The following is an 11,043-nucleotide window of genomic DNA, read 5'->3' as shown; positions in this document are numbered from 1 at the left end:
GTCTATGTAAGTGCAATACTGGCTTAGGGTAGCAGCTAGACTCACACAGAAACATTTTCCATGTTACTGCTCCCCTGTCTCTGCAAGTACTACTAAAAAAAAAAAAAAAAAAAAAAGTCTTTTGTTAGGAAAGAATTGGCATTTTTTGATGACTGAATGTCTTTGGTTAAAGCCAGCCCAGTGAAGCAGCTCTGCTTACGGAGAGCTCTGCTTTGTCACATCTTCCAACTCTTGCCAAGGTTGGGCTTCCTTTACACATATTTTAGTAGTTTCTTGGTCAGTTTTTACTATCTGGCAGAGATGTAAGCTTGGTAGTTATGAAGCAAATTTTTAATTTTGATGGGATTAATTCTGCAGTTAGCCATCCCACTTCATGCTTATTCTCCCATTCTCCTACAGCTCACCCTAATGTTCCCTTGCCTCCTTTTCCCACCATCTCTGCAAACAGAATTGGTGTGTCCTGATGCTTTCTTCCCTTTCAAAACTAGGAGACATCCCAATTCCCGCATCCCCTACATCCTGTCTATTCCCACAGCCCTTTCCATATCAGGCATCTCTTTTCACAGGCTACCATTGCTCCACAGCTCAAGTTGTTTGCCCTTTCCATTTGCTACACTTGCCAACTATGTTATTTTAATGCTAGTTCTGCTTTGAGTCAAATCTGAACATGCCATCAGTTGGGTTTTGTGGATATAAAAGGGCAAAATGTACTTAATTTTCTTTTAGCAAGATGAGGAAGTTGCTTTCTAAAAACATCAGTAAATTAACTCTTAGGAAACAGAGAAGGATGGTCACCATTTTTGCCAACCAAAGGTAATGTAACAGTCCGTTTTTACATTGTCCTCTACTCTTCTTACTAAGTCCTCCCAGTGCTTGGTCAGTCATTCCCACCTGCTGCTGTTTCTCCTCTTCAGGGCAGATTTCTGGGAATAGCAAGTGTGAGAGCAAACTGCGACTACTCCTCTCCTGACTGCCAAGTGCAGGTTGTTTCCCACCAGACCCTTAGGTTCCTTCTTTTTTATTCTGCAGAGCTGTTTGTCAGCCCCTTCTAGCAGGCAGTGTGAGCTTCCACTCCAGGAACTGGCAGTCTAAATACTGCTGTGCTTAATGCAGACAAGATAATCCAGGTAGAACAGTAGCAAATAGATCTTTTACATCTGTGAGAAGAGAGACAGACCCTATTTTTGGAACAGACCCTATTTTTCTATCAGCTTCTAAGCTTTAATTGATGATTGCTTCTTAGGTTTAAGCATAGCAGTGTTTCTGACAGGATATAATTCTTGTCTGGAGCATTTTAATGAAACATTTTAACTGGTATTTCTGAAGTTGGAAAGTAAGTGAAATAAAGTAATAATGAAACAAGTTATATGCCTTATTCCTTCCAACCTTCTTTCTACTGTTGAGAATCACTAGTAAGTATTATTCCAAGGGTACCTGCTTAAAGTGAATGACTAGCTTTTATACTCTGGCCCTCAGTATGATATCTGCACTATAGTAAGTACTCACGAGTCAAACTTTCAGTAGTATGAAGTACCTAACTTCTATGGATTTCAATAGGAATTAGTTATTGAAAATTTTAGCAGTTATGTCTTTAGATATGAGGAAATAAATTTCAAATAATATCACTTATATTGATATTTGTAGCAACTCACATACTATTCCACATATTTATGCCATAAATGAAGAAAGAAATTCATAGTATACCTTTACAAAAGAAGGAAATAAATTCAATGAGTGAAAACAACTGGAGATAAAACTTCATAAAAATTAAATAGAAAGGTTCTCATCCATGTAGTTTACTTTTGTTCTGTCTGAACAGGTCAGCTAGTGAAGTACCTCTGCTTGCAAGAAATTCCATTGCAAAAGGTGATTTAATTCCTAATGGACAAAAGATTTATTTTGCCATTTGTAACAGACAACACATCCATTCTTCCCTATGGTAAATTGTGATTCTTTAAAAACACCATTTGTCTTTTACTAGCAAGCGCTGTTTCTCACAGAAAAGAGCTACATAACAAAACCATCTGTCCAGTAAAAAATAAGAAAAGGAGAAGCTGGTTTTTGAACAGCTGTAACCACAAAATACACCTGAACATCTGTAAAGAGCAACATGGGGTTAGGATTGAGAAGTGCATGCCCACCTGCCATTCGGTGTGCAGGCACTAGCTGAACTGTTAGCTGAAACAATAGCAGCAGGTCATACCCTGACACTTGCTAATCATCCCAAGAAAAAAAAGACAAAAAAACCCACTGCTAATCCTTCACTTGATCCTCCCCAGCAGCCCACAAGGAGTTTGTCAGATATCACACCTGTGCTACTTACATTCTTCTCAAAACAGAGCTAGCTCTGTGTACGAGACATAATAGATAATTAGTGTGTTGGGCAAGAAGGGAGAATGTGAAAGAACGAACATATGCACAGGCCCCAAAATGAGCATTTTTGCTGAAGCTGTGCAGTCAGAGGCCCTTGCATCTCACTGCTTGCATTGCTCTTGAAATATCCTGGAAAGTGACACATGGCTTGCCAAGCTGTCCTGCAAAGTAATGTCAAATATGAGACCTGCAATCCTTACATCTAAATGTAATGAGGAAGTCATCAATTCTGCATCTGGACAACCGACCCTGAAGCAACTGCACTCCTATTTCCATGAACACTTCAATCTCTCCTTTTCGATTGCCCAGTTGGTGCAAGAAGGCTTGCATTCATGATAAAATAAAGAAAAGGATTTAGGCCACCATTAGGAGACTGAGGATTAATACTCCTAGAGGCTGGTCAAGCTTGCCAACTATATTACCTTCTTTAAAAGTTCCCCTAGTGGAGTTTTTTTTAATGAGCTATAGAGATTGTCTGTTGTACTGTTGATTTGAAATGTGTTAAGCAAGCAAGCAGCTGAAAAAGAAAAAGTAATCAGTGCTTTGGAAAACACCATAGTACTAGGGAAGAAGGTCAGCAATGTGTACGTGAGCCAGAGTCCAGAGACTAGTGTCATCTGGCAAAAATAACACTGATGTCATCATGTGATTTAAGACTTCCCAATCAAAGAAAAATCAAGATGTTAGGGAGCTTTTCTTGACACATAAACAATGTCACCTTTTAAAGAACTGGGTTATAGAGAAGAGCAATGTGCATTTAGATTTTCTTCACAGAGACTGTGAATTTGTCCCTTATCCCACTGTTGCGTGACAAAATAAATGTGCGAAGTCAGGTGTCTCCTTTAAGATTGGTATATCTTAACACACACAGAATGTCCTGGTTTCCACGCTGGGCCCCTTATAAACTTTTCTGCCCCTATATGAAAAGGTGCCTTTTACATGGGAGGTAGCTATTACCAGGTGAATCTTAGTGCTAGCAAGCTGCTCTCTAGAGGAGCCAAACCCAGCTGGCAGGTATCGACCTGACCGCAGTAACATCAAATAACTACCTTTTTCACCACTAAGAACATGTCTTCAGATAATCCCCTCCGCTAGTAAAAAATCTCTATGTATCTTTTCTGCAGCAAAGGGTAGAAACAACAAGTCAAGTACAACAGTTCCTCCAGGAGTGTCAGGACTAGTTTATTGGCTGGCAGTACTTCATAAGTACGTTCCCAAACCAGCAGGAGTTTAGCTTCCAGTTTCGCTGTTCTCTCTACTTAAGGAAAAGACGAGCCACTTGCACCAGGAGTCAGCCTACACACGGAGCCTGTCCCAGGAACACGACTGGCCTCGGCACGAGCTGCGCAGAAGACTGACACCATCTCACTAACCCCCTCCCTCTCACTTTCCCTCTCTCTCACTCTTTGCCTGTAGTTATTTTTAGATTTCACCGGTTAAAGCTTGTCCCTTCTGGACACTTACGCGCACAGGGCAGGCACACACACTTGCTATAGATACTACAACTCAGGCACGGGACTTAGCCAACAGATTATCTTGTTCCACATCAAGGAATAAATTCTGATTTCTGACAAGAAAATACTGCCCTTTGAGAGGATGCCCAACGTGCTCAACCGCATGGGATTTTGTTGCTTGCGAATTTGACTAGGAGACTTTCAACAGATAGAAAAAGCGGTTTACACAGCAACTTCCTCTTTCCTCGCATTTCCTTCCAGTTTGCAAGATCTTGCTTTCTTTCAACATTTGCTTGAAGCCCGACTCCCATGCCGTCCGCCATAAATGCAGCGGTGGCTCAGCAGACGGCTGCTGGGTCGGTTCCCAGCGCTACTATTAGCACTACAACTGAAGGTGCGGGTGGGGGCACAGGGGGGATTTATTCTGCCATTATAAGTCGCAACCAGCCCATTATCAAAGTAAAGGAGAAGACCTATGAAGAGCTTCACAAGAAGTGCCTGGAGAAGAACATTCTCTATGAAGATCCTGATTTCCCGCCGAATGAGTCCTCCCTCTTCTACAGCCAGAAAATCCCCATCAAGTTCGAATGGAAAAGACCACGTGTGAGTAACATGTTTGCTGAGTGCCTTTTACTTTCTGTAAATTGAAGTATTCACCATGAGTTTACATTTTTACAGAAAGTGTGTGTCAGGGGAGGTCTGGGGAATAAGCTGGAAATATATTTCCTTAGAGCTCTCCTGGAAGATAACTAGCTAGGGCTGTGGAAGCTCAGAGAGTGTGTACATAATGACTGAAATACAATAAACCAAAATGAAACAAGAAAAGGAGATGGAATGAAATACGTAGAAAAAGGAATACAGAATTTAATTTTTCTTGCATGATTTGCTAGGGATTTTCTTTTCTGAAACTACCAAAGAAAAATTCTCCTCATTCTGCAACAAGTTATTGGGTTTGCTGACGCTTAATTTTTAAACGCTACCTTATTTCACTTACAACCTTAGGAAAACAGCAGAATACTAAAGTAATCTGTGAAAATAAAAGGACATGTTATGGTCTGAAACATGCTTTTATTCAGCTGTTTGTTCTCAAGATTGCCTAGCCAACTTGCAAAAGTTGTTTAGCATAGTATCCACTTACCATGACCGTGGGTGTTGTAATCACTAGCGAGGACCCAATCCTGCCTGCTAATCCCATTTCTTTTTCCTGTCTTGTGAGCATTCCCCAGCCAGCCTTCCTCTTCTTTCCCACCCCGAGTCTCTCACAGGGAGAGGACTAATTCCTCCGTTCCCAATTGACTCCCCGTCCTACCACAGGAGGAATTATCCTCTTTCCCTGTCGTTCCTGCTGGGCAGCTGCTCCCCCCCCGGCAAGGCAGCCCCCGGGTCACTGCCTCGGCCCCTGCTGTCCTCTGCCCAGCAGCAAGGACGTGGTTCTGAGGAGCTTCCCCAGCTGCCCCTCTCTGGCAGGTTTTGGCTGCCTCTTCTAGATCTGCCGTCCTTCCCCAACACCCAAATGTGTGCTTCGATGGCAAAGTCAGTGGTGACAGATAAAACTAACCACAGGAACGTAACCGAACAGCGAAAGACCGGGAGCTCACGCGGGGAGGTGTTGGAGACGCAGAGGAAGGCCACGTGCTGCTGCCACAATAACAACGCGAGCAACGTGAAGGGAGCGACGCGCGTCCCCCATCTGCTTTGCCCTGTGCATGTGTGCTCTGTCGTTCCTTCATCATCACCAGGGCTGCATCAGCCCCTGGAAATGTGCGTGAATGAGTTAAATGCAGCCACAAGTCAGTCGTAAAGGGATGGGATTTCCCCTGTTCCTACAGAGAGGAAAGCAATACAGCAGTACAGGGGATGAGTGCCAGCACCCTGGGGCAGACAGACTGCGAGCGTGCAGATGAGAAAGCATTAAAACATTTAAAAAAGCACAGTGTAACCTCAGTCTTATCTAATATTACTGAGTATGCACAGATCAAGCCTTTGTTTTGGGAAGGTTCAGATTTCAGGGTCTCTATCCCAACGATGCTTCTTTAAGCCACTCATTAACGAATAAGTTTGGAAGCTCTATCCTTACTACTCATGTAGCAACAACAAGCTGGGGAACATGTAAGACTCCAAATGCAACCTAAACATCAAAACCAAAGCTATCTGTGTTCTTTTGACACAAGCATTCAGCCTCCTGAGGTATCTGCGGTACCAGCTGCAGGCAGAGCAGAGGCAGGAGATCCAGAGAGCTGCAGTCTGCACCTGCCCGGTACTGCCATGCTGCGGGATCATGGATCCAGTCGGTCCTGACCCTGATGCCGATGGCTGTCCTGCCGGGGACACACCGGCCCTGATTTGTAGAGATGCCTGTGCCTTCTGTTGCAAATGTGTTTGTTTTAAAACAAACCCAGTAATTCAGGTCCCCGCTGTGCCCAGCAGGTCCCCAGAGAGGGGAGACTCACATATAATGCTTTCTCCTTTTATAATGTGTCCCCTACCTTGTCATCTGTACCACAATTGCCAAGTGAGTCTTCTCTTGGGCGCTGAGGCAAAAGACCCGTATCTATTGGTGCTGATCTCAGGTTGACCCAGGACTTTGCTTCACTGGACTTTGAAACTGTAAGTTATAGAGTACTGGTAGGAGGACTTGTCTGGTAACATTATATACATGAATAGCCACAACAGACACATTAACAGAACATCATGAACTCAAATGAATGTAAAGTAGTAATACTGGGCTAAAGAGTATTTTATTAAGAGATTAAAGCAATCATTGAAGTACCAAATTCAAAGATTCAACTGCACAGGCCATGTTTTGTAATAGTCTGTAAAGATACAGACAACTTCTGTTCTTACTGAACTGCAATGGCATTTTTTTGGCAAAGAAAGCAACTAGCTTATAAACTATAGCCTTATAAAGTGATAATTTTTAATCACTTTGAAATTCAGGTCAAGCTTGAATTGAATCAGACTTGATAATGTATTCTAAAAGAAAACAAAATATCCAACAGTTCAGAAGTCCTGAGAGAATATCCTAATACAGGCTTCACTCTAGATCCTTTCCCCAATTTCTATAGCATATTGTATATGCGACATACACCCAGAAATAGCAAATAAACAAGTGATCAATGTGCTCTAAGACCTTATTTAAAACAAAGAGCTGTGAAATAAATAGGCAACCTGTTCCCCACTGCCTCTGGCTTCCCGAGTCCCCTTAGCCATGCCACCTGATCCATTTGTACCCAAGCTCTAGCCCTACCACATGGGATTAATGTATGAGAATGTAATATACATGAAAGATTAATGCTGGCCTTAATGACCATTATTTGCAATGACACGAATCCACGTGGGATTGTTGAGTGCAAGTTTTTCTGGAAGCTCCAAGTATTATTTGAGGAATCACAAAATTAATCTAAAGGGCGCGTGTTTGCCAGTTCCCAACCGTATACCCAGGCGCTGACGACGGTGCCATTCCTCAGCCGAACAGCGCTCCTTGGCTGTAGCTCTCAGCACACTGTGCTGACACATGGAAAAGCTACGAGTCTGCTTTTGCGCCTGGGATTTACGAGGACGCCACAGCAAGTCAGACGCATGGCTGACGCTCCCCCAATTCCCGGCTCCGAGCCGAGGCACCCGCTGAGCCCGGCGTGGGCAGATCCCCCTCCCACGCGTGGGCTGCCGGGACCCGGGCTCTCTCCGCTTCCCCCGGCGATGGCCGTGCTGTGGATCGACCTTTTCCTCGAGGCTCCTGGAATTCGTTACTGAGGTGGTGAGAGGTGCCCAGCATCCCAGCCCCAGAGCTACCCCTCGCTCTCGGGCATCTGGCCCTACAGGCTCTTCTCTTGGCAGTCGGGGCTACCCGGAGGTCAGGTCCTCCCCTGCCACCTCCCAAAATGACCGGCCTCTGCTGCTGCGAGGGCACGAGGGCTGGTCTTGTGCCTTACCGACAGAAGGACAGCTGCCACGCAGGGCAGCTGTGAGCCTTGGCATGGGGGGGCGAGAAGGCCCCTGTAATTCTACCCAGCTAGTGACTGCCGTGCCACGACATGAATGCGCAGAGCAGACCTCCTCATGCTCGATTCGGGCAAAAGCCAAGGGACAGCCCTGCAAGTTTCCCCGAGCAAAAGCTGCAGGATCCATCCAGTGTTTCTGTTCAGAGTACGCATGAGCGCGGTTTAGGTACGTAGAAGGGAAATAAAATCCCTCTCAGTTAATGCATAATATTAAATCATTCGCTCGCCCATGGAAGGTAAGAGAAGCCCAAAGAGCTGTTCTCACCTGCACCAGGTTATATCCAGCTCAGTGACGGGCTGTGCTCAGCTTTCTTGACAGCCTCAGCCTCCCACACCCATGCTGCCTGCGGGAGCTTCTCTCAGCAGAGAGCTGGGACGAGGTCGTTGATATTTGAGGGTGGAGAAAAGGTCTGTATTATAACATAATGCAGAGTATTGAGAGGTCCTGTTGCAGTCCTGTTTGTATCTAATGACACTAGGACATTTAACAGGAAGGCTCTGCTGTGACACTGTGCTTTCAAATGCACCACTGTCATTCTCCTTGCTCACAGCCAGGAGGTCACAGCATTAACCATCAGATTCGGTGACTTCCCTATGGTGATCCTCTCCGTAGCCAAGAAATATCAGCAGAAATAGCTTTCTTTTCCTAACAAATACAAATAAAATCAAGGCAGCAGACTAGTGGATTTTGCTTAGAACGAAATCTAGTCAGATCATCTGCTGGACAGGTGTGAAGCTATTTGAATTTAGTAATCACAGAACGTGCGCCTCTGCAGGCAGTACCACAAAGCAAAGACGGCATTTAGTGTCACAAAGACAAGACTTTCAGATGAGGGTAATCCAACTCTGAAAACTCTAAAAGCAGCTTGCAGCCTGGCAACATCAACCTCTGTCTTGAAGTCTGCAGCACAGCCATTTAATAGCATGGTCTAGACCGCGAGAGGCCAAGGGAGAAGAAGCATGAGGCTACAAATTGTCTTAGGCAGGCCAAAGAAGATGCTTCTTCTACTTGATAGGATCAGTTTAGGGAATTTACTTAGCATGCCATAGGTTATTTTAAAGGAATGAACGCCTTTTGCTGCAACAGTATAAGATGACTGGAGGATTTTTCCTGACACAGAAGAAAAGCTAATGAAAATACAACAAAGGTCAAATGCCATTTTTAGTTGCATGCTGCCTTTGCATTTTCCAGTGCTCCCTTCCAACTGACTCATAAGTACCCTCTGCCCAGAAAGCAGCATGCACTACTAATGTTTTTTCCCTAGGATTCTGTCTCCCTTGCTGTAACTCGGACACTTTGTAATGAAATTACAGTCCAAACTGAATCAACCCAGTGAACACAAAGGTCCTTTGGATAGTACCAAGGCAGTCTAAGGCACTGTCCTGGTTTTGGCTGGAATAAAGTTAATTTTCTTCTTCGCAGCTGGTATAGCACTGTGTTTTGGATTTAGGATGAGAATAATGTTGATAACACACTGACCATGTTTTAGTTGTTGCTAAGCAGTGTTTAGACTAAGTCAAGGACGTCTCAGCTTCTCATACTGCCTTGCCAGTGGAGGCTGAGAGTGCACAAGAAACTGGGAGGGGACACAGCCAGGACAGCTGACCCAAACTGGCCAAAGGGGTGTCCCATACTTATTATGTCATGCTCAGTATATAATCTGGGGGGAGTTGGTCGGGGGGCACCACGGCTCGGGGCTTGGCTGGGCATTAGCCAGCAGGTGGTGAGCAATTGTATTGTGCATCACTTGTTTTGTATATTCTATTATTATTGTTATTATTTTCCCTTCCTTTTCTGTCCTATTGAGCTGTCTTTATCTCAACCCACGAGTTTTACTTTTCTTTCCCCGATTTCTCCCCCATCCCACTGCAGGGTGGGGGTGGGCCAGGGAGTGAGCGAGCAGCTGAGGGGTGCTTAATTGCTGGCTGGTGTTAAGCCACAACAGGCACTCAGATGAGACGTGACTCTTTCTAGATGAAAAATTGTATCAGTGAAGTGCAGCCTATTGGGATTCTCTCCGATAACTTGACCCAAGAGATGAAGAGCAATCCCTTGCCCAGCCAGGAAGAGTGGAAGGACAGACCTGCCACCAGCATCTTGAAGACCAGGTCTTCTCACTCTGCTGACTGAGTACTTCTCATCAGCCTTGGAAGACCTTGAAACCTTTCCCTCTAACTTTGACTGCGCTCAGCACAGCTAGCACAGCTGGAGATGAACTAGAGTAATACAATATTAAATGCATATCCACAGTGTACTAAATGCACCCAGCCACCATAAAGAAATGCAAGAAAAGCACTTCTCATAGCTGAATCAGTCCATATGACAATTTTGTGATTCCCTCCTTTGCATTCCTTTACCAACCATCCTCCAAAGCAAACAAGCCCAAGATGCAATAAATTGCTCTGAGGAACAATTATCACTGTACCTTTAATATTTGGAAACACTTAGGCACCATCTAACTACCTTCATCTAAAACACAGCATGCTGGATTGCAAGCTCGTTACTTCAATAGGAGCAGGATCAAGGTAAAATACAGTAATAAAGGTTGAAAAAAAATACAATCAAAAAACCTGGCATCTCTCAGCTAGTTTTCAGGAGAGCACCACAGCAATGTAAGGAAGAATATTTTCAACAAAGCAAGTGGGTGGAGAAAAACGTGAAGGCATCTCAAACAGCTGCCTTGACAGAACCGGACCCCAGGACAGCTGACCGAGGCCCAAAATAACAAGTCAAATCCTCCACTCCCTCCCTCGAAGAGAATAAGGTGACTGTCAGGGGAGCCGGAAGCTGGTCTCTCTATCTGACTATATGACTAATCCAAATACTTATATCAAAGCAACTCTGCTGATTACTGTTGAAGAAGCAAAAAAGTGGGCTCAAGCCAAGTGAAACTACTAGACCTGAAACACGAGTCTGGGAAAATCCAGGGCTACCCTGATGACATGGAAAAGGAGCTTTAGACCACAAAGGTAGCATCAGCTGCCTGTACTGCCACACAAGCAATTGCAAGTTGTTTCTTCTTTCTCCTTCCCACTCCAGCTCTGCCATCTTCCAGCAGATGGGGTTCTTGGACTATACTTTGTCTTCTTCCCCCTTTGCAGGTGCTCAGGGAAGTGGTCCTCAAGTTGCAATATCTTTCTTTCCTTACCCTCACAAGAAATGGTCCAAAAGTTAAGTGTCATCTTTTTCTTCACCATACCAAGTATTTGAGTAT

At 44.5% G+C, this 11,043-nt stretch overlaps 1 protein-coding gene across 3 annotated transcripts in view; it reads left to right on the top strand.

Moving 5' to 3' along the window:
- Positions 1-3,811: 3,811 nt before the first annotated feature.
- The window catches only part of CAPN3 (calpain 3), a 30,541-nt gene continuing 23,309 nt past the window's right edge, over positions 3,812-11,043 (top strand). Inside the window, exon 1 of one of the 3 annotated variants that reach the window (XM_075030646.1) lies at positions 3,812-4,430. In XM_075030646.1, the coding sequence (XP_074886747.1) occupies positions 4,137-4,430 (294 nt within the window). In that variant the 5' untranslated portion in view covers positions 3,812-4,136. The remainder of the gene's footprint in view (positions 4,431-11,043) is intronic. The other 2 variants (XM_075030645.1, XM_075030643.1) reach the window with 2 other exon arrangements.

Source organism: Buteo buteo, chromosome 6, assembly GCF_964188355.1.
Source record: "Buteo buteo chromosome 6, bButBut1.hap1.1, whole genome shotgun sequence".
NCBI classification, from domain to species: Eukaryota; Metazoa; Chordata; class Aves; order Accipitriformes; family Accipitridae; genus Buteo; species Buteo buteo.
This window is presented reverse-complemented; position numbering and strand designations above follow the sequence as displayed.